Source organism: Perissodus microlepis, chromosome 16 (assembly GCF_051167445.1).
Source record: "Perissodus microlepis isolate ML-2025 ecotype Zambia chromosome 16, ASM5116744v1, whole genome shotgun sequence".
In the NCBI taxonomy this organism is placed as follows: Eukaryota; Metazoa; Chordata; class Actinopteri; order Cichliformes; family Cichlidae; genus Perissodus; species Perissodus microlepis.
Genome location: NC_140476.1, coordinates 9965567 through 9988854, shown reverse-complemented (window position 1 = coordinate 9988854; position 23288 = coordinate 9965567). Strand labels below are relative to the sequence as shown.

General features: G+C 38.8%; 3 protein-coding genes across 4 annotated transcripts in view; 1 reads left to right on the top strand and 2 right to left on the bottom strand.

Moving 5' to 3' along the window:
* Window positions 1-997: 997 nt before the first annotated feature.
* pnkd (PNKD metallo-beta-lactamase domain containing) lies at window positions 998-10801 on the bottom strand. The gene is made up of 9 exons (XM_084908446.1): window positions 10619-10801; window positions 10124-10239; window positions 9806-9918; window positions 8967-9025; window positions 7918-8010; window positions 7363-7526; window positions 4219-4305; window positions 3871-3986; window positions 998-2431 (listed from the first exon to the last, which is right to left on the bottom strand). Exons 1-9 carry the CDS (start codon window positions 10771-10773, stop codon window positions 2258-2260), a joined length of 1077 nt encoding a protein of 358 aa, XP_084764572.1. The 5' UTR covers window positions 10774-10801; the 3' UTR covers window positions 998-2257.
* A 2574-nt stretch (window positions 10802-13375) lies between these two features.
* On the top strand, window positions 13376-17994 carry LOC146370406 (protein lifeguard 3). 2 transcript variants are annotated; one of them, XM_084954936.1, is made up of 11 exons: window positions 13376-13636; window positions 13740-13807; window positions 13901-13965; window positions 14072-14125; window positions 14250-14300; window positions 14411-14450; window positions 14646-14683; window positions 14798-14885; window positions 15245-15340; window positions 15475-15528; window positions 17220-17994. In XM_084954936.1, the coding sequence occupies exons 1-11, from the start codon at window positions 13381-13383 to the stop codon at window positions 17367-17369; spliced, it is 960 nt and encodes a 319-aa protein (XP_084811062.1). In that variant the 5' UTR covers window positions 13376-13380; the 3' UTR covers window positions 17370-17994. The 2 variants fall into 2 exon arrangements, with proteins under 2 accessions (XP_084811062.1, XP_084811061.1); XM_084954935.1 differs by having other exon boundaries at window positions 13414-13807.
* dars1 (aspartyl-tRNA synthetase 1) overlaps window positions 17670-23288 on the bottom strand; it is a 31912-nt gene continuing 26293 nt past the window's right edge. The window contains exons 12-18 of the mRNA XM_084954934.1: window positions 22186-22333; window positions 19876-20022; window positions 19510-19552; window positions 19051-19131; window positions 18536-18647; window positions 18332-18403; window positions 17670-18233 (exon numbers count right to left, since the gene is read on the bottom strand). Of these exons, the coding sequence (XP_084811060.1) occupies window positions 18142-18233; window positions 18332-18403; window positions 18536-18647; window positions 19051-19131; window positions 19510-19552; window positions 19876-20022; window positions 22186-22333 (695 nt within the window). The 3' untranslated portion in view covers window positions 17670-18141. The remainder of the gene's footprint in view (window positions 18234-18331; window positions 18404-18535; window positions 18648-19050; window positions 19132-19509; window positions 19553-19875; window positions 20023-22185; window positions 22334-23288) is intronic.

Sequence of the window (23288 nt, the reverse complement as noted above, 5' to 3'; positions counted from 1 at the left end):
TGCTGTAACACGTCTGTTTTTGCAGACGTTTTTTTAAATAAGTCCGAATTAACATCAGTTTTAGGCTAATTTGTTTTTACAAACAACATGAGCATGCATTGCAAAGATGCTTTGCAATCCTTGCAATGATTAATGTCTTAGACCCGATTCACTATTTAAATGTGAACTTCAGTGGCATGAAAATACTGAATCTATGGAGAAGAGCTGGCAGAACTGGAAAAAAAACTCACTTTATCGATGGGCACAGTCACGTGACTTTCCACTCACAGTCGTTGGCAGACTTTAAAATGCCAAAGACTGTGAGGAGTGAGCATGTGACCAGACTGTGGGTGTAGCTGCTAAAGTATTAACATGAACTATCTATGAATATGGGAGTAAAACAATGGGACGATTCCTGCCATGATCATGACCAATAAGGATCATTGCAGTCTAATGGGATACAAGTGGTATGCAACATATAAAAGGCAAAGCAATACTTTCAAACTTTTACATCATTTGGCACTTCATGAAGTTCATGAACATGTTAAAGACTGATAAATATGATTTAAATTGATTACTGTTCAAGGCATCAGAGGCAAACATATTATGAGACTGGAAGAAGTATGCACGAAGGTTATACTGTGAACATGGACAAGTGCCTATAAAAATGACAAAAAAGGGTCCTTGAGCACAATTTTGGTAAAGACCCATTAGATGATTATTGTGGGTAAGTTTGATTAAATTCTGATCAATACTATAGAAGTAGTAATTATTGTGACTTGTGGAAGGACAGTCCATTGGCAAGATGAGCTAATAGCAGAGCGATGATAGTTTGAATACGAGTGAGACGCGATAAAGTGGAAGCTTAATAGGTTTGGGTCTGTTTTCTGAACAGGAAGCAATCCAAAAAAGCAACAATTTAACAGAAACTGAGAGTGGTCACATCATGAAAATCATCCGATACAGTTAAAATGAACGAACGAACAAACAAACCAAAACAAGAAAAGAAAAGAAAAGATAAATTTTGCATTCCAAAGGTTTTAATTGGTCAAATACACCAAAACAAAAAACAATATTTCTTTTGCCACAGTCACATTATAAATGCAGTCTTAATTCAATCGTCCTTTCAACATGAATTCAGTCATGTCTCACTACAGTTAAGTACCAGTTAGATCCTTCACATATTTTGTAGTTCACATTCAGGGAGTGAACAAATTTAAAATGATAACAAGAAGTTCACAAAAAATGATTTGCTCACAGGCACAAAAGAGATCTGTTCAAGAAAATATACATTTTTGTCTTTGGCCCACTTGTTTACGTTCTTCACATCAACTATAACATGAACTATAATGTACGAATTCTTAAGGAAAAACAAACCAAAAAATAAATAAAAATAAAAAACTAACAGTACAAGTAGCCCAAACACAACCATTGCAAAGAATGAATGTTTGTGTTACTTTTTTAAGTCAAACTAAAAAAAAAAATCTGCATTAATAAACTCACTTATTATTAAAAAAAATTAATGTACAGACTTTTTTTTGTCACATTGTGCTCACTTTCACACAAGGTACCAACAGCAAAGTGCCTTTGCGATTTACTACATGAATCCTAGCATTAATTTGGTGAATATGTTGATATCACAATATCAAATATTCACAATCAAATACTCAAATCCCAAACTGTCAGTCTTTGGGGAAAAGATAATTACCCTTCAGCATCACTGTAAGTCTGAAACCAGGGTAACAAATACAGCGTGTGTACCAAAGATTGTCTCAGAAACCTTTTAAATACAATTTATTACTTGTTCTAAAAACTACTATTGAGTAAACAAATCAGTACCTATCATGTTAACGGTTCAGTGTAGTGCATTGTTATCACCTTGTGTTTCAAATAAAAACTCAATAAGAAAAAAAATGTCTATGCTCTAGTAATGCAAAACAATAATATTTACATCCTATGTAAAAAGTAAAAACAAAATCAGCACTGCTCTTCCCATGAACAAAAAAATGACTGTAGTTTACAGCATTTGGAGAGGTAATAGAACTATTAATGAGTATTATGTAATAACGAAGTTGTGGTTACCATCCTAGCTACAGGTCTACAGGTCAGAAACTATTTAATGCCCCTTAACATTGAGAGAATAGATCAAACTGTTTCTACAGTACCTTTAGAGATCAGTTTATTATTAGCTTTCACCTGCAAATAGCTGCTTTTGTACCAGTGCCTGGTGCAGCTGAGCTCTGCTGTTCCCTAAAGTTTAGTGGACATCTTGGTAGTACTATCTCCTGTTGTAGAGGTCTTTGCGTTTTCGCAGTTCCTCCAGCACCCTTGCCCTAAACTGGGTCCAGTCTTCTTCCTGGAATTGCTGGACACCCAGAGCCAGGTGGAGCTCTGCAGAGTGGCTGCGCAGGAAAGGATTGTACTGCTTCTCTTCTCCAATCGTGGAGGGACACTGGAAATAAAGAGCACGTCAAAACGCAGCCCACCTCAAAGGCTCTTGATTGAACAGTGTCAATCATTTGCAGAAAGATTAAAAATAAATACATCTATCATAGAAGATAAAATAAGTGATTTCTGTTACTCCCTTCCCCATCACAAAACAGACAATGCATTTCTGCAGATGGCATCACCGTGAGTATTAAGAAAACACAGCAGCTAATTTGTTACCAGGATACACTGACGTTAATTTGGCAATAAACCTAAACAAAGCAGAGACATATCACAACAGGAAAAGCTCAACCTGGATTCCTAGACCTCTGCTTCCTCTTTCCAGCATCACAGCACAAAGGGATACTTGAATAAAACTCGGTTAATTGTTAATAATGCTTGGTCTGTTCCTACTGTGACAAGCCAAAAACAATCTGTTAAGTCAGACTTTCTATCCCTTACCAATAACAGTTTAAAATCCGCCAATGAGATCTGGAATTAGCAAATGCATCAACCTTAATTTGAAAATCCTAGATGCTTTTCAGGAAAGGTCACCTTTGACTTTGAGGTCAAGGTCTTCAGGATTTAAACCTGTCCAAGATTTTTAGTAACTGCATGGCATGAAGTTGAGAATCCTAGGTGACTTCCTTCTTGAGTTATTGCGCTCACAAAATTTTTAGAACACTTGACCTCTGACCTTGACCTTGAGGTCGAGGTAAATGATATTCAAACTTGTTAGAGACTTTGAGTAGATGCACCTGTGGTATCAATTTTAAAATCCTACTTTACTTGTTGTTAAGTTCTGGCATTCGCAATCTTGGGTGTCCACGCCGCATGGCATGTAGTTTTTATTCAAAGGACCTGCTTAACCGAGTGAGTCACAGCAGTGCTACAGTTGCTGATACATTTGGTCAAATACAGATGCAGTGTTTCAGAAGTTTAAGTCATCACCTTCAGGCAGCTCTGCTATAAGGAAAACTTTACAGTTTTCATGCATGTTTTTTTGGTGTACTATACATCTGATCTTTTTAATAAATAATACTCAAAGATCAAACTCAGGAGACACAAATAAGCAAAAGACTACGTGTGAAATGTGAAAACATGCAGACTGCAGAGGAAACGTTATAGTCATTCAATAAGTTTTGGAGGTGGAAATCATCAACTGGAAGCTCCAATCTTGTGAAACTGCCTTTAGAGGCATGTATTGATAACAGATAAAAAACTAATCTAAATTCAGGATGGGCACTTCACTGAACAGCAAACCTTTGCTCTGCTGCAGACTATATCACAGATGGACTCGACTGAGCCTGGAAGAGGGGAAAGCGAGAGGGCGGCGTGCACTCAAGAGTGCTGTCAGCACGAACGCTGTACGCAACTGATAAGCCCTTATTTCAGGTGTTGGACAACATGAATCCTGGGATGGCTCGCTTGAGAGGCATAACAATGGTGATACATCATTCTCACCGTGCACAGCTTCTGGCCTCGCTGCTGCAGCACCCACTGATATTTGTTTTCCCTGGCTGTGTTGTGCGGCTCAACCTCAGCAGCAAACAGCAAGTTGTCCTCTGCATACTCATGACCTGCGGGACAGCCAGTGGACACACAAGAAAAATATCACAGCCACATGTATAACCATACTTAAAAGCCTACAAACCAAAGAATTCCCTATGCAACCCGTTCTTATGGTTTGGCTGTATATAGATAAAACACTCTTTTTTAAAAGCAAATACATATTAAAACCACAACTTCATCCGCAGCACACAAACATCATTTTTTTGACACTGAATCAGACAACTGAAAGGATTCTCCTACCAGGCCATAATAGAGTATCATCAGTCAAGGAGCCAACTGTGTCCAGAGATGACAGCATTGTTGTTGCACTGCCTTCAAACATTCTCCCTAGAAACAATAAAGACAGGTTAACAAAGAGATTCCAATTTCCAAACAGGGTTCCTGAAGCATTCATATGGTCTAATCTTTAGTATTACCAGGATATTTTCATTACTGCTATAGTTAGATTATCAAATTGGTTAGTTGGAAGATAAAAATGTCCAATTTCTCAAAGGTCATGAGGATGACCACTAGCTATTAAGACACAAACTACTGTACAAACTCTGTATAATATTTTCAGCTTCTCTCTTATTTCCCAAAGGGGTCATCACATCAGATGGAGCCACACATAGATTTTACCCAAGGCTGGGTTTGTGTCTCCTGCTGATCTCAATATTTTGTGCATAATGAAAATGTATTAATTGCTAAACCAGGCAACCACTAAATTGCTATACAAAATCTATTGTATATTAAAGAACATGTTAAAAAAAAGCCATTGGCATTACAAGGTAACCAAAACAGGCCACTAAATATACAATACTATAATTAAGTATATATTTTAAGTACTTTTTGACGCAACTGATTAAATTATTTCAAGTCTTATAAAAAAAAAAAACTATGTTACATTAAGTTATGCAAAGGAAATCTAATCAGCATTTCCGATGAAATATGAAAAGGTGTAATTTGCATGCAACAGTATTCAGTTAAGATGGTGCTGACTTGCATTAGCAATGTTAAACTTGCATTTGAATGAGGTAATCTGGATGTGAACCAAAAACGACAGATGTGAATGCAGAAAAGGCATCAGGTCAAAGATGCTTTTTAAAATTGCACTGATTGAAACACTGATGACAGATAGGTTTTTCATATATATCACATAGTACAATTAAGTCAAAATCATGCTTCCTTTGTATCACACTTATGCATTTTAGCTGACTTTTAGACTGTGCGATCATCAGGTTCTCAGACTTCAGCATTTTTACAGTATAGAAGAAAAAAAAAAAAAAAAAAAAAAAAGCCCACAAAAACTCTAAAAACGCCACACCAGTTTTTTTTAAGTTGCTTTTACTCAAGCATAACATATATTTTGATCAAATTGCCAGGAATAAGAGGGCAATGCATACAGGGAGTGCAGAATTATTAGGCAAGTTGTATTTTTGAGGAATAATTTTATTATTGAACAACAACCATGTTCTCAATGAACCCAAAAAACTCATTAATATCAAAGCTGAATGTTTTTGGAAGTAGTTTTTAGTTTGTTTTTAGTTTTAGCTATTTTAGGGGGATATCTGTGTGTGCAGGTGACTATTACTGTGCACAATTATTAGGCAACTTAACAAAAAACAAATATATGGTGGTGGTCAGAGGGCCCGGTGGCGCCTGTGTCCGGCAGCCTCGCCTCTGTCAGTGCGCCCCAGGGTGGCTGTGGCTACAATGTAGCTTGCTATCGCCAGTGTGTGAATGTGTGTGTGAATGGGTGAATGACTGAATGTAGTGTAAAGCGCTTTGGGGTCCTATGGACTAGAAAAGCGCTATACAAATGCAGGCCATTTACCATATACCCATTTCAGTTATTTATTTTTACCAGTGAAACCAATATAACATCTCCACATTCACAAATATACATTTCTGACATTCAAAAACAAAACAAAAACAAATCAGCGACCAATATAGCCACCTTTCTTTGCAAGGACACTCAAAAGCCTGCCATCCATGGATTCTGTCAGTGTTTTGATCTGTTCACCATCAACATTGCGTGCAGCAGCAACCACAGCCTCCCAGACACTGTTCAGAGAGGTGTACTGTTTTCCCTCCTTGTAAATCTCACATTTGATGATGGACCACAGGTTCTCAATGGGGTCCAGATCAGGTGAACAAGGTGGCCATGTCATTAGTTTTTCTTCTTTTATACCCTTTCTTGCCAGCCACGCTGTGGAGTACTTGGACGCGTGTGATGGAGCATTGTCCTGCATGAAAATCATGTTTTTCTTGAAGGATGCAGACTTCTTCCTGTACCACTGCTTGAAGAAGGTGTCTTCCAGAAACTGGCAGTAGGACTGGGAGTTGAGCTTGACTCCATCCTCAACCCGAAAAGGCCCCACAAGCTCATCTTTGATGATACCAGCCCAAACCAGTACTCCACCTCCACCTTGCTGGCGTCTGAGTCGGACTGGAGCTCTCTGCCCTTTACCAATCCAGCCACGGGCCCATCCATCTGGCCCATCAAGACTCACTCTCATTTCATCAGTCCATAAAACCTTAGAAAAACCAGTCTTGAGATATTTCTTGGCCCAGTCTTGACGTTTCAGCTTGTGTGTCTTGTTCAGTGGTGGTCGTCTTTCAGCCTTTCTTACCTTGGCCATGTCTCTGAGTATTGCACACCTTGTGCTTTTGGGCACTCCAGTGATGTTGCAGCTCTGAAATATGGCCAAACTGGTGGCAAGTGGCATCTTGGCAACTGCACGCTTGACTTTTCTCAGTTCATGGGCAGTTATTTTGCGCCTTGGTTTTTCCACACGCTTCTTGCGACCCTGTTGACTATTTTGAATGAAACGCTTGATTGTTCGATGATCACGCTTCAGAAGCTTTGCCATTTTGAGGCTGCTGCATCCCTCTGCAAGATATCTCACTATTTTTGACTTTTCTGAGCCTGTCAAGTCCTTCTTTTGACCCATTTTGCCAAAGGAAAGGAAGTTGCCTAATAATTATGCACACCTGATATAGGGTGTTGATGTCATTAGACCACACCCCTTCTCATTACAGAGATGCACATCACCTAATATGCTTAATTGGTAGTAGGCTTTCGAGCCTATACAGCTTGGAGTAAGACAACATGCATGAAGAGGATGATGTGGACAAAATACTCATTTGCCTAATAATTCTGCACTCCCTGTAGACTTCTGTTAAGGTAACACAACTATAACTACGTGCAGACAAATTGTGCTTGCATGCATAGTCACTCCCTGTAGAGAACAATTTTGAGCCAGTAAAACCCAGAGAACCCGTGTAGAATGACTCCACATCAAACAAACCATTTCATCCTGCATTTTCAGTAACTCTGCAAAAACCAAAAAGAAGCAAACAGCTAGAATAATTCGTCTTGATCTGGTTTTCTGCATAACTTACCACATCCTGAGAGAAACACCAGGTCACCAGAGAAGAGGCTGGAGGGGGCGCCGACCGTTTGACCATCCAAGAGGTAGATCATGTGGCCTACCGTGTGTCCAGGGGTAAAGAGGGCCTTAAAGCGCATACGCCCAACTGTTACCGAGTCATTGTGTGAGAGAGGGCTGGAAAGAAAAATAAGTAATGAAAAAACCTAAACCAAGAAGTGTGGAGTTACTGATTTTTAGTGAAAATAAAAGATTAAAAATAACTGAAATAGACTTCCATTTCTGACATGTACCAGTTGAGCAAAGGTATCAAAAACGACTACCTTCCCATATTATTTTTACATTATTAGAAAAAAAATGTGAAAAACAAAATCTTTAGTGTGGTGGTTTGGAAGTCCTAAAATAACCCTCCATCCCCTCAGACTTAACAGAATAGTCACTCATGCCACGATAATTTAGTGTGAAGTCAGCTGCCACCACTACTGGCAGTGGGAACAAAACAGGACTTAGTACAGTAAGAATGATTCAAAGTGAGCAAGTGTGCTATACTGTGCAAGCTGGGACTTACTGCGTGAGACCAGGAATGTTATCAGCCGCATTTCCATAAACTCGGCATGAGCTGTGCAGCCGTTTCAACCCTTTGTTTCCCCCACTGTGGTCCCTGTACACGGATCACAAAGAAGGTTCACGCAGCAATTTAGACAATATCCACACATTACAGATACAAAGCACCTTTTTTAAAAAAAACACTGTGCTTACTTTAATCAAACTGAAGGCAGAACTTTCAAAATGTGGGGAAAACATATATACATACAAATGCATTGCATTCTTTTAATCTGCAGTACTGCAATAATAAGTATAACTTCTTGTGTTAGAGATGTGAATCACATTATTATTTTACTATACCTATTATTGTATGATTTTTTTAACCTTTTGTGACATGCTGAGTCTTGTATGATTATCACATTAACATATATTTTGATTTTTTTGCCTTCAACTGCAAATTATGTCCTCAAAGTTAAACATTTTCAATATCTGTCTTATCCAATAAGATAAAGTTACCTCAGGAATTTTTTTTGGCTACAAAAGGAGATGGTAAAGTACACCAAAACTGTCACTAAGACCTACTATAAATGTTACCAGTGTCATATTGAATGGGGTCAAGTTGGCAATGACATCCAATCTGTTTCTGATATTGCAGCAATTCACTGTTATAAATATTCAATAGCCACATTAAACTATTATATTTGCACTGATCAACCTTCCTGTTCTATAGGAATATAACCAGAATACAATGAGCTGGCAGTCCCTTCAAGTTGTAATCATTAATAAAGACTCGTTCAGACTGATGGCAATATGTTGACAATCTCTCTGCATTTATACATTTGCAATCTGTCTCGTAGTAATTCCAGTCAGTCTAAGCCAGACTGCATCTGTTTGCAGAAAGGTTGCCTCTTATCAGGTGAGATAAGCCCTCTTGTTCACAGTATTTCCAAAATAAAATATCGATAATTGGTGTCCCTGTATCAATATAACATTGCTATGCTAAATATCACAATACTATGCTGTCTTTCCCCCCTACTCCTTTTTTATACATATAAATTACATGAAACTCACCAGTGCTTGTGTGTACATAGTATTGCTTCTAACATTACTCCTTCTGCCTCGAGGACTGCCTGAAATAAAAAAATTAAATAAAAATAAATCGGGTGCTGGTAAAACCTTCAGTCAACACTTCAGATTCATGACACATCACAGCGTTATTATACTTGTGTATTTAATAAGGCAAGATACCATGGATACAAAACACACTCATTCACAACAGCTGGCTACGGACAGTCAACAGCTGCAGCTGAAGTAAAACACATGGTTGTAAGGAAAAATGACAGTGCAGAGATACCAGCTGTAAGAGAGAGAGGCTCCAATGTCAATGAGCCCTACAATTACAATCAAGCTTTCAATACAACTCAATTTTTTTGTTTACACACCTCATACTTTTATAAATACAGCAATAATTCTATACAGGCTTTCATATATTGTTTGTAACTCACACTATTTATACATTTTAACCCCATCTATGTCCTGTATGTGTTACTAAACTGGCTTTGAACTGAATGACAATCATCACACTTTAATAGTATTATTCCAACTCCCCTAAAAAATATTTCGTTTTCTTAAAGATCTTAATACTAGATATTATACATTTCATATAATACCTTTAAGGATCAGAGTTGTGGTACATATACAAAATAATGCTGAACTAGAAGCAAAGCAATCATGTTTCACTAATATCAGACGATATCTGTCCTGACTTCTCTGCAGCAACATGTTCTAAAGAAAAAACAACAACTTCTCCCTTGGAACTAACTACACAGTTACTGACTGCTGTTTTCAGCGCAATAGCCTAAATCTATTAACCCATTCAAAGACACATAAGTGACATCAGAGGCACTCACCTGAACTATCTGAGGGTCTGCAGGGTCTACAACGACTGCGATGCTCGAGGCTCTGTCAATGATAAGGTAGCTGTAGTTGTCAGAGAGCACAGAGATAGGAATTATTTTAACACCTGTGGGCAGAGAAAGAAATGACATAATAATTATTCGGGACAACATTAAACATGCACTAATAAAAATATCCATCTTTAATGAAACAAATGCTAGAATTTTGTACTGATAGTAATAACAATTGGTTCTATGGTATGTACAGCGTGTGACAGCAAGGCATTATTTGGCCCAGTGTCACCCAGTTAAACCAGTAATTGTTGCATATACCATTGAACTCCACGGGATCTGTAGCTGAATGCCCTCCAGGGTAATTTTCACGAGCTTTCCGCATTTGCCTTTTGTAGTATATGTAGCCAAGTCTGGTCTTAGTGTAGAGTGTGTACCTGGGAGACAATTGGAAATGTTATGTCCCAATAGTAAAAGCTGTTAACATTATTAACCTCGCCATGCAGTTACTGTCATTTCTTTGGTTTGTTGAATGAGCACAATTGACATAACTTAAATGGTTGGTATGCAAACGCCTCTTAAAATAAAGTTCAAGCCACTGCAGCATATGCTGATGAAAAAAATGCCATTATCGCGAGAAGAGCCTCACGGCAGAATACCAACAGCTGTACTTTTCAAATGGTCTTGTCTAAATTAAATTACGTGGGATAAATCTATAGCACATAAAAATGGCTAGATGTTGCTAAGCTACGCCAAGAGAATCGCCAAGGAAACGACAGAAATCTCTGTCGCCAAGGAAAGTGGCGCCATACTCACGCTATTCGGAACAAGGGCTTCTCCGTTCGGGCCATTATCTTGCTGAACAATTTTCTCCAAAACACCTGTCCTGTCCGTCTGTAGCGAAGGCACAAACAAAAACAGATGAAGGATGAAGTGGCTACCAGTGTTATTATCCAGTCAGGAAGCGCCATAGCCTCTGAGCGGAACGTAATGACGTATCCAGCGACACGTCACAACAGTCCCCTGGTGACTTTTAGGCTCACTACCGGTGTTGTGCTCACCTGATTTCTCGTGTTTACTTTTTCTTTTATGTATTAAAACCGAGTATATTATAATTTTTTTCTGTATATTTTCATTATACATTTTTCCCATCACATTTTGCTTAGGTTTAGACAGCAGAACCACTTGGGAAGTAGTAGCAGTAAATGAAATGAAATTTAAAAAAAAAAGGGTTTTGACAGTCTATCAGGCAAACTTTAACATGCATATGAACTAGCAAAAATACTGTGTGATTTTACCTGTTTTATATCCAAATCCACGTTGCTTCAAGAAACACATAAAATGGGAATTTCTGTTTTTAGAATCACATTTCTTTCTGATGTAAATATTGAATAATTATCTGTCTGTTGTTATAACCCTATTGTAGGTTAATTCTAATGATTTTTGTAGTACAAGAAAAAATACATTGACATATAATTATGACTTACAATTACCCTTAGACAAAATGCCAAAGCTGACTAGGTATCAAGGAAGCACTGGCATTTATTGTAGAGGGAGGTACAACCAGTAGTTTGTGTTTTGGTAATATTGGTACTTTTTAACAGGAGGCGACATGAGTAACCAGTCTCCTCTTTCTGAGAGCAGCAGTAACAGTGTGAGTTTCAGCCAGCATATCCAGTTACAAAGGATGACATCCTCCTGTTGTGCACGGCTGCAAATCTCAAAGGCAGGACTGAAGGACAGTGAACCCAACTCAGGCGCAAGCCACAAGGTAAGTAACCTTTTCTGCTTTGTTTTCATTTGTTTTCTGGGTGACCAGATCATAGCAAACCAAAAGTGGGTCAAAGAGATTACTTGAGTGCAGTGTTGTAGTGTTTTAAAATTTGTATATAATGTATGGCTGGGTTTTAAAAATAACACAGGCTTAATTTCCTGTTCACAATCGGCAGTATGCTTGCTTTTTTCTCTTTTCCTATCTTAAAAATTCTTAAGTACAGTACTACTTTTCACAAGCAATCTGACTAGACTACATACAAAAAGAAAAATGTATGCAGTCTGGCCTTTTCAGACCGGTGAGGTGCTGCAGAGGGATTCGACTGCTCTTACAGGTGCTTTAATAGAATAAATGAAACTGAAGGTGAGCTCAGGATTGCATATTGAAAGAAGAAAAATCATAACTTTAGATGGGGGAACTTTCCTTGGCCTCCAAGTGTCCACATATACTTCATTCTTAAATTAAACAGAATTACAGTCATTGGTTTCTACTCTCATACTTTGCGTGACCCTTCTTATATTTTATCAAGCAATAAATGTGAACACATCGCATTACTGTGCCTTCCAGACACAATAATGTTTAAGTTGTTTCAATGTGTCTTGTGAAACTATATGTTGAATTACAACCAAGAGCTGAGTGAAACTATAATTCAAGCAACAGCACCAGACTGCTAACTTTCCCAGCTAACCACACCTTTTTTCAGCCCTTCAAAATATTGCAGTTTCATTACATGTGGCCCAATTATCCCGAACAAACGTGCGCACTTTAATTTAAAATATTTATAGTAGTCAAATTAATTTTTAATTAGCAAGTGACTCACACTTAAAGTACAAGTGTAAGGAGACCAAGGGTGTCTGCGGTGTTACAGTACATACAGATATACAGCATGATAACAAAATTGCATTTTTAATGTTAAATTTAAATGTAATTTATTATTGTGAGTTCCAAGTTTTCAAAAAATCTGACATGGCTGTCGCTGTAACAGGGAAAATCTTCCACACATACACCACATACACACGTACAAAGCCAGAAATATGGAATAATACCTTTATCTAATCCAGTTTTTAAACCAAAGAGGGAGACACAGTGAGCTTTATGCACAGTGAGAGGTTTTTGTACTCAAGAACTGTGCAAAAGTATCAAAATAACACATATGCACACGTTCCTGCTCCTGACTGCCACTTATTTTTCAGCATTTACCTGCCTTCTCTTTTTTATTCCCTCCCTCTTTCCTCCATCGTTCCTTTTTATCTGTTCAACGTGTCTAACGTTACCTGGTTCATGTCGCCTGCCTTGCTGAGAGAGACAGACAGAGCAACATGCGCACAGTTTTGCATGTCTTTGATGTGGTAGATTTGCGTGGTTCCTGCGTGGTGCTTGAACCAGCTGAAAGTTCACAGCAAGCCAAAACGTCCCCGAGGCCACCAGGACGTCCTGTAGAGACAGCCTTCCCTATTTTCAAACGTGCAGCCACTGGAAACGAGCCAGACTTTAGAATTCTGTTACTCGGTGCTGATTTCTGAGAATCACATGTGAAGCACAGAAAAACAGATAATAATGCTGTGCACAAGGAGGGACTTGTGTGATCACCCTTTCTGAAACTAGGGTGACCACATACTTTCCAGGAAATAATACCACAGAATTAAGCAACGCAACATACTGTGATTTACGATGTAATATAGTAGGAAGATTTTATTTTGTAATTGTGAAAATGGAAAGTCAGCAATAACTAGTGGATAGTGAAAAGATATAAGTCTGACAGAGCTTTGTACCACTCATCCTGTCTTTAGGGTAGTCCAGAAAAATGATGACATCTAAAATTGACAGTCCTCCCCCCTACGAGGAAGCACTGCATCATCCTAAGTGTGATAACTTCCCCTACCAGCCACAGCATGGCTCTCCTCTTCCCCCACCTCCATCTTACAGTCCCAGTCCTGGCTACTGGGGCCAAGGGGGTGTCTACCCGCCGATCAGCATGTGTCAAGGCCCTGGCCTTCCTCCATCTGGGATTCCCACCACAATACCGACTCTGTCTGCTGGACTGCCTGCCTCCAACCCAGGTTCTTAGCGAGTGGCACAGTCTTGAAGTAATCACACCCTGCAATACATTTAGATTAGGTGTAACAAGGATAAATTACCACTTGGCTCTTCCAAATTCTGCAGGAGAGATGGAGGATTTTCTCAGCACCCAGTGGGAAAGCACATCTGTTCGGCATGCCTTCATCAGAAAAGTAAGGGTTTGTGACTGTGTGTCTTAACTTGCTCTTTGTGCCAGTGACAATCCTGCTGCTCTGATCTTTCTTTTTTTCTTTTTTTTTGGACAGGTTTACTTAATTTTATCCGCACAGCTTGCTGTCACCTTCTCAGTTGTTGCTGTCTTTACGTTTGTGTAAGTTTCCCCATTTGTACATCCATCTAGCCACTGGTGAATGTATGTGGTGAAGGGTAAGAAACACAGTCTGTCCTTTGGTGATGCCATGTATCTGCTTTCACAGTGACCCAGTGAGGATGTTTGTCATCAGTTACCCTGGCATCTACTGGGCATCTTTGTGAGTTACTTTTAAGAAACAACCGCACAGTTTTAGTGCAATTGCATCAATTGATAAAAAAAAAAAAAACATGCGAAGAATATGATGTATGTAATAATAATGACAGTGGTGAATCTCTCCATAGTGTGGTTTACTTTGTGGTTTACTGCATTCTCATCTGCTGCAAAGAGCCGAGGTAAGCAAGGCCAAATAAGTTGGAAAAATTAAGTTGTTTTATTATTGCTATTATTATGGCTTATTAAAATATTCATAAACAGTGATGTTTGTGGTTTCTGTACTTTTTAGGAGGCGTTTTCCATGGAATCTTGTGCTGCTTGGAGTATTTGTAAGTGTTGTTTATTAGACTAAGGGTCAGACATTGACACTGGTAATGCCACAGCAGATATATATGTGCAGAACTAACATAGTGTGAGGTGCTGAAGACTGAAAAAGTAAAGTCAGTAGAAAAAAGACATCTCTAAAAAGTGCTAAAACTCGCTCTGACATTTAAGACACCTTGTATTTATGTTTGATCTTGCAGACTCTTGCCTTGTCTTACATGGCCGGAGCAGTTTCAAGGTTTGTTTATTGGCTTTATTCAGGCAACAGCTCAAAACAGCACATTTTGATCCTGATGGTATATATGTTTTTTTTTTTTTGTTTTGTTTTAATCGCTACATTTATCCTTTACAGCTATTATGGAACCAAAGCAGTGTTTATCGCCATGGGAGTAACAGCATTAGTCTGTATAGCTGTGACAGTCTTCTGCTTCCAAACTAAGGTACACGGAGATGTAAACTGTCTCGCTGTAGCTCAGTAGCCCGTGGCTTGTCAGAGGATGTCTTTGTTGTCGGTGTAAAAGAACTCCTTTGTCTTGCATTACAATGGGGGCACTGAAATCCTTTAAATATTTATAACATTTTGGGATAAGATGCGAATCCAACTTCTCTGTCTGATGCAACTCGAGATACACAAGTTACATTTTTGGCTTCTACAGGACACGTTTCACACACGCACACACATATATTTCTCTTTCACCTTATTCCGATCCTCTTTCACAATAGTCTCACTGCTCTTTCATGTAGCTTGAAGCATATCAGCTTCACTTTCATCCCCTTAATGACTTGTTTCTCATCACAGGTGGACTTCACCTCCTGCGGCGGACTCCTCTGCATTGCGGCTGTTCTGCTCATGATCATTGGGATTGTTACAGCCATCGTCCTCTCCTTCCAATATGTGAGCCTGCTCTGGTCAAGTCATTTAATTTATTCTGTCTACTCGTGTTTCTCTGTGTGAGGAACAGCAGCTCCCAAGGGTGTATCTGTGTGACTGATTTCACATTCAGGAGCCTTTCTTATGTCACTCAACAGGTCCCCTGGCTGCATATGCTCTACGCTGCAATTGGAGCCATCGTTTACACTCTGGTGAGTCCACACTGACACAAAATTAGACAGAGTATTTCTTCTTGGTATTATGAGTCTGTTGTTGAAAAGCAAGCGAGACATTAGCAGTCCTTACAACCCCAATACATAGCTATTTAGGAGCCCTAAATAATGTGGTGATAATCTACTATTCATCATTGTATTTGTCTTGATTTTGATTGGTCTATCAAATAAAAGCTTTTTTCACCTTAGAACTATGGAAGTGTCGTGCCAGCTGACATGTTTTTTTGTGATTTGCCTTTCGTTAAATCAAGTTTTACTCTAGGAGTGATGCCAAAGGAAGAAGCTCCAGCATGTCCAAAATTCCAAAACGTACATGATCAGTACATATCATGGAAATTTTTCCACTGTGTTTTGATATTTTTAACGATGCCGCAGGCATTGTAGCAGAGATATTAGTCATTCTGTCTGCAACTTTAGTCCAGACAGGATAACTGCAAAAACTGCACTGCTTAAACGAAAAAAAAAAAAAACAAGGGAACACTCAATCTTCAGTTTAACACAAAGTCTGTTAACTTCAGAGATATCAGGATGTCCAGATAGAAAGCATAAACTACTGTGAATCCAATAAAAAGGTGATAACAGTTGCACTGGAAAGGCAACAACAAGACAACCTCCAGAAAGGGAAGGTTTTTTGATGGATTTTTCTCTAGTTTTGCTTTTTTGCTGGGTCCTTTTTGCTACTTGGTAGCATGAGACAGCACCTGCAGCCTCCACAGGTTGCTCAGCTCCATCAGTAAGGCACAGGTTTGCCATGTCAACAGGCCCGTTACACGAGCAGCACTGCCAGAGCCCTACAAAGTGACCTCAACCAGGTTATTTGTGCATGTTTACAACCAAAATGTCATCAAGAGACTCCTTGAGCATGACATGAAGGCTCAGTGTTCCTAGGTGGGTTCTGTGGTCAGAAACCAGCATTGTGTAACTCAGCTGGCAGGTTCACCACTAACACAGTGTTCTTTTCACAGATGATATTGCAAGAAGTTAACATTTATTACGGTGTCTCCTCTCCCTTTCACCTCTGTCACATGCTTTCTTTAGTAAAAGAGGTAAAATCACAGTTTTCCCTAATCGAACAGAGGGATATTCCTGAAGTTCCAACTATGATGTTCAAGTGTTCCTTTAATTTTTTGCGCAGTGTATAAAGCGAATTTTATCATTTCCTGTTACAAACATGATTTCCACATTCATTGTCCCAATAGGTTTTTTTAAACAGGTAATCTCACTGTATGCATGTTATAGCACTTTTTAATGTGGTTTTCCCATAATGCTGGGGATTGTCTGACCTTTGCTTTTGTACCATTATATTCAAAATATAATTTACCCAAACTTTTTACCTTAGCCTTTGTTTACCATTCCTGTCAGTCTCAGCTATAGTTGAAATTTTGTGTTAATGAGTAAATATTAACACAGCAACACACGAAAAGGGTTAAACTAAACGCACCACCACATGGTAAGAACAGAATCACAAAGCCATTAGTACAGTTGTAGCCTCACATGATACTGGATGTAAATTTTCTTGTTGGTCATAGTGAGTGACACGTAACAGTCCAAAAACCAAACGTTTTAATTAATGGTCGCAAACATGACAAAAGGCTAGAAATGTTGCAGCATTTTTCCTTGTATTCATGTTTTTATGTCAATTTCCTCTTTCCTTTTCTTCCTTATATTAGTTTTTAGTGTACAACACCCAACTTCTTATCGGAAATCGGGAGTTGGCTATCAGCCCAGAAGAGTACATCTATGGAGCGCTTTCTCTTTATGTTGATATTGTTCACATCTTCCTCTTCATCCTTCAAGTCAGCGGAGCTGCGACTGAATGAGCCAGCGGTTGGAGTTTGTATATTGTATTTGCTGGCAGACACACAGCAAACTGTCAGAAAGATTATTACTTATTTTTTCTACATCAGTAACACTCGAGCACTTTGTTTGTTGCGCTGTATGTAGCAGGACTGCAGCCGCAAAGCGTGTAAAGGAAGAGAGCTGCTTAAGCTTTGCACATTTGTATAGCTGCATTTTAATATTTATGTGCACGTTAAGGAGTGTAGTACTCTCAACTATTACTTCGATCAAACCTCCTCATTAACAAAGTGTTTCTGCCTCCAAAAAAGGGAACAAAGCCATTTACAGATCAACACATTTGTTTTTATTATTGTCAGTGCTTAGACTTACAAAACATGTGTAGTTGGAGGCATACTGCTGGACACCACAATCATTAGTCAAACATCTGTGCTGGTAGTAAGAAGGTCTAAGATCTGTTTGTTATGTACTTTTCATTTTTCCAAAGAGAAAACCCAGAGAACACTGACTCACCGATTTAAAAAAAAAAAGAAAAAGTTGTCTTCTTGAATCACTGGCCATTTCCTTTGTTCTCTTTAATGTTTCTGTTATTTGTTGTTGTTAGAAAACGGTGCACACCGATCAATAAATCATACCTTACTGTTATAACTGCTTTCTTCATGTCGGTGGTTAATTACAGTAACATGTTAAGAGTTCTAGGGTGGCATTAGCTCCTATATATGTTCTCCCTTCCTTGATTGTGGATTAGTATTGTTTCCCGTCACCAGTATTTATGTGTCGTCCACACCGGAAGGTTTAAGGTGTCAGGCGCTTGGGGTCACGTGGGAACATGGAGGTCTGCCGAACGTTGTGGAGACCCAGGTAGAGCATGCAGACTCTCTCCAGGCCTGTGAAGGATGACATCTTTATCAGTTTTTTTATTCTTACAAAAAACAAAAAAACAAAAACCATTCCTGTAGTTCCCCCGACAAAACATATTTCTTACCAATGCCTCCGCCGCCATGTGGGGGAGCTCCATACCGGAAGGAGTCGATGTATGCCTTGATCTTCTCCAGATCTGTGCAACAAACAAAGGAGAGGCACAAAAATTTTCTAGTGTTGTTCCGCTGGTTGCCAACAGAGGGAGACAAATCATTTGAATTTCACTCAATGCTCCTCAAAAAGAAATGGAAACATCTCTTTTTCTTACCGATCTGATGGTGGATGGCTCTTTCTGTCAGCAGCTGAGCATCGTGGACTCTCTGAGCTCCGGAGAGAATCTCTTCTCCTCTCATGAACATGTCATAAGAATTGGAGTATTTCTAGACAAAAATAAAACAAACTCAGAAATCAGGTTTTTCTCACACGTGATGATGACAGGAGGGGGTTAAAAAAAAGAAAAGAAAAGAAAATTAAAGTCAACCAGACAAGGTAACACTGGCACAAAACTTGGGTAACAACAATGATTTTGACAGGAAGACAATGAAATGAAACCGTATTCATTTTTTAAAGCCAAATATTATTGAAATTCACACAGGTAGCATAAAAAATGTAGTAAACTGGCAATTTTGTGGCATCGCTCATGGATGCTGATGTTTTTTCTTGACTTGTCGGGACAATATCAAGAAAAAAAAAAAAAAAGCATTTTGTTGCCCACAGGAGCCACAGTGCAAATTTAAGAGGCTGGTGTGTTTGGTATGTTTGATGTGTGAGTGAAAGACTTACAGGGTTGCTTGGATCAGGCATTGTGTAAAACGGTCTAACAGCCAGCGGGTACTTATCAAGCACATAGAAGTCAGTATCATACTGTGGAGAGAGGAAAAAAAAGAGGAGTGAGAGTCAATAACTGCATACAAAAGGATTAATAGAGACACACACGTATCCTTTTCTTTATTTATGTGATGCAACTGTGAGCTTGAATAATAAAATACTTCTCCAGGATACTGTAGAGTCTTTATCTTACAGCATAAAGCAGCTTTTACTGAAGGAGGTCGTCTGAAGAAGACTAACGGCTCATATATACAAATTCTGGAGTTCTAATATCCAAATTGGCTTTTTACTACTTTTAAAAATCACTCGTGTTTTTATCTGACCTTCATACATAAAGGCTACGCGATCCATTGTTGGATCATGTCACATTCATATTTTTGACATTCAATGAGTGAATCACATTTGAAAACAAACCTTTTCCTTGACGAGGCGGCCAAGCAGCTTCTCATTGGGTGTACTACAAAACAGCAAAAAATACATTGAGTTTAATAAAGACAGACACATCTCACATTGTTAAAATATTACTTAAACTGATTGTAATCAGTGAATCATCTACAGTTATTATTTCTCAGACTGTTTTTTTTTTTTTAACGTCACTGCTCCAACTGTACTGCAGATTACAGCTTTGATCACAAGGATTACTTAAATGCTGAGTTACTGATGTGATCTTTCACATCCTCTCTTTAAGCACATGTTACAATTTACTTCTGCTTTTATCAAAAGAAATCATCTGACAAGATGAGTTGGCTGTGGGGAAAAGGCTGTGTGATGTATTCTAACCTGAGGTCATCCTCGTCACCCATTTCGACCCCGGCCTCACGCAGCATGGCCACAGCCTCGGTGTACTCCAGTCTAAGAGTCGGCTCCAGGAATTTGAAAGGCTCACTTGGGAACTGCTTATTCACCGTCTGGATCTCTGTCTGGAAGCTGACGCAGAGGCACATGCATTGAGTTTCCAGAGTGTTGAGAGACATGATGCTGACTTTAATTCATTTTCCTGGGAAATTTCCCCAAACCACAAATTTTTTTAACCCAAACATAAAACTTCACATATACCAATAGTTTTCCAATCATGATTGGAGTATGTAATGGTGATTTGTATCTATGTAAAAATACTTGTTACATGTGTTACTGCCCCTGATTTCTTCATATTTTGCTTCCAAGGAGACATGCTGTCTTAAAAAGCTTTAAAGTGGTATTGGGTAATAGTTCTCCAGGTTTTCTGAACCACTTTCAAAGTTTTTCTGTGGACATTGATGGTTTGTTCTCTCATTTTATGTCCAGTGGTTGTACCTGGACTTAAAATGACTGACCCGTGAATAAAACACTGACCCATAAATAATTAATGCACAAAAAGCCTCCCAACTCAAAGGGCAAACCAGTGTTGTGTCTAAACATAACAGACAACTTAGCAAAGAACCAATCTAAATTGTATCTTTGTGCACTTTGTTAGCCTGATGCAACCCCCCCCCCTCCATTTTTTCCACTGTCTTTAGTTTAATCTACAAAAAATGACAAAGATAACACAGTTTGATGGGCATAAAAGGATAATTTTGCACTAAAAAGGTGATTCCCAAAAGGCTATTAGCCAAAAAACTTGGCATAACTTGGCACGGTGTGGAGTACGCACCTAAAAAAAAATGCAGTAAACTAGACAAGTGGAGGACAAATGAAGAAGTAGCAGGCCTAAAATTCTACATGAAAAGCATCTGAAAGTCATTCCCTTAATAAACAATTCAGCTAAGAAGTGAAACAGGGCCTGAGAAGTGCATTTTTCTGGAGCCTCATCAGAAAAGATCTCAAGAAGCCATTTTAAAGGAGGGGAATTTGTGATAAAAGGCCAAACTACACAAGAAATGAACTGAAAATCATCGGCTACAGGTCTGATGGACTGATGAATACACAAATTTGAAATTCGTGGCTCAAATTATTGTCAGTACACATGGTGGATGTCACAAGAGATGCCCATTTTTCTAGAAAAAAAAAGAAAGAAAGAAATGAGGGGTGATGCAAGACTTCTGCACAGTACTGCACGTACACAAACACAAACTACAATCTACCATCGAAGGACTCACAATTCTGTCCAAATAGAGACAAATACCAGACTAATTGTTCACATAATGGTCACAACCCACATTTGACTCTATTTTCTTGGCCAAGCTGTCCTAATGCCTTTCACTAATTTCTGATTCTTTTATATCACAATTAGAAACATTATGACACCAAAAAGAGATTTTTAACAACTAAATTATATTTTTTAAAGACACCTAACAAATTTCACTTGTATTTACTGTGAAATTAAAAGGAGATGACAAACAGAGCATGGAAAGGACAAAGTCATCTGTGCTTCATGTGTTAAAACAGAAGTACATAACGCATGCAAAACACTTTCACACGTCAAGGGAAACAGTCTGGAAAGTCATGAGAACAAAGGGCAAAAAGACAAATGGGCCTGAGAAAGAGGAACAGTGGTCACAACCTGAAACTAACCAACGTCACAGACATTAAAAAGGGAATTCAAATTAAGCTAGTTGACACCTTACTCAGTGTTCCACTGATTTAACGTGGTTTCTCTGGGGATTTACTTTATAATAAAAGACTTGTAATCACAGAATAAAGCATTAAGCACTGCAAACCCCCTTCTGAGTTTTCACTCTAATAAATACGTCCAAAAACCACTGACATTCACAGACGTATGTCGTCAGAAACGTTACAGTTTCCACACAGAAAGAGTTTCGCCCTGTATTCCTCTTTTATTTTAACCTTTGATGTTGAAGCTCTCAATGCCTGCTGTACCGAGTTCCACCACACGGAGGCAATAAAACCACATCCTATCGTCATCTTGCTGGCAGTTCCCTAAACAGTTGGAGTGGAAATTGCTGACATTCATCTAAGCAGACAGCCATATGTGATGACATTTAATTAATCTAGATTTAGCAGTTACATAGTTTTACTTAGACGTACACACTTTGACATTTTGCTGGCTGTAAAACTAAATAATTCAGCTCAGTGTGTTGCAGAAGTTGGTCTGCAACGCACCAACAGTTTTAGGTTCATCTTTTACCTTAACTCAATAAATGTGTATCTTACTTGTCTCTCAAGCCCTTGAAGATCTGCACCATGGTGTCAGTGATAGAGTCGATCACTTCGTGGTAATGGTAGTTGAAGGCCATCTCAATATCCAGACCCACAAACTCGGTCAGGTGACGGTGCGTGTTGGAGTCTTCTGCCCTGAAAACTGAAATGACGCTGATTTAATATGAGTGCCTAAACAAAGCAAACTGCGGTGGTGTGGAAGCAACGAAAGGTTTCTGCACATCTCCGGGAATAAAGTGTCATTTCCATTGTACTCGAAATTCCTAAATTTGGACGGCTCACAAAACAGAAGCCCATATAAAGGATCATCAAGCTTACAACCTGGCTTCTGAATCAGCGCCACGTAAAGGTTTGTGAAACAACGACGATGTGTAGATGAGCGGCATTGAAAGTTGACGATAATCAAAACGCTTATATCACTGTGAAATGTAGGTGCTTGCACTATGGCTGATTGAGAGGTACTTATTGTAACTGTATGAATGCGGCTGCCAATAAATAATTCCTGACTACTGTGTTATTCTAAAGCAGAGTACTTTACAAGTACTTGTATGGTGAATTAATAACATCATGGCTTCTACTTTCATTTAGTGGGAGTTAACGGTCATACTCGAGGACGGCTGCTCGATTGCTGTTTTTACAGGTTTACAGACTGTCAAAAGTGTTCTTAAAAAGGCACAGACACATCTGATTAAATGTGTTTCTGTATCTACATACTGTGGCTGGATTACCTGGAAACCATGCATGTGTACATGCACACAGTTTCACAATGACTGAGATTCAGAAAATACAACCATGCATACAAAGTTTTATTCAATTGTGTCTGAAACAAAGTGTAAATGTTCATTCCTACTTTTGTATTCACACAGTGTTTGTCTAGAACCTGGAAAGTATTATGCGTCTGACCCTGCATATATTTCAACAAACTGGAAAACTAAAATGATTCCAAGCATAAATATGGAGATGTATGCTTCTCCGCAAGAAGATATGCTTCACATTTACTTCTGCTTCTTCCCTGGTGAACCTTTTTTAGTTGATTTCAGACAGTGGCGACATAGTTGTAGAACCTAAATTTAAACACGTTGTACTTTGCCACTGGG

Coding starts and splice junctions, on each gene's coding strand:
- pnkd (XM_084908446.1), bottom strand. CDS start 10,773: ATGGCGCTTCCTGACTGGATAATAACACTGGTAGCCACTTCATCCTTC. Junction 10,240..10,618: donor AAGCCCTTGTTCCGAATAGC/GTGAGTATGGCG, acceptor ATTGTCTCCCAG/GTACACACTCTACACTAAGA. Junction 9,919..10,123: donor AGATCCCGTGGAGTTCAATG/GTATATGCAACA, acceptor CTCTGCCCACAG/GTGTTAAAATAATTCCTATC.
- LOC146370406 (XM_084954935.1), top strand. CDS start 13,469: ATGGCTCTCCTCTTCCCCCACCTCCATCTTACAGTCCCAGTCCTGGCT. Junction 14,684..14,797: donor ATGGCCGGAGCAGTTTCAAG/GTTTGTTTATTG, acceptor TATCCTTTACAG/CTATTATGGAACCAAAGCAG. Junction 14,886..15,244: donor TCTTCTGCTTCCAAACTAAG/GTACACGGAGAT, acceptor TTCTCATCACAG/GTGGACTTCACCTCCTGCGG.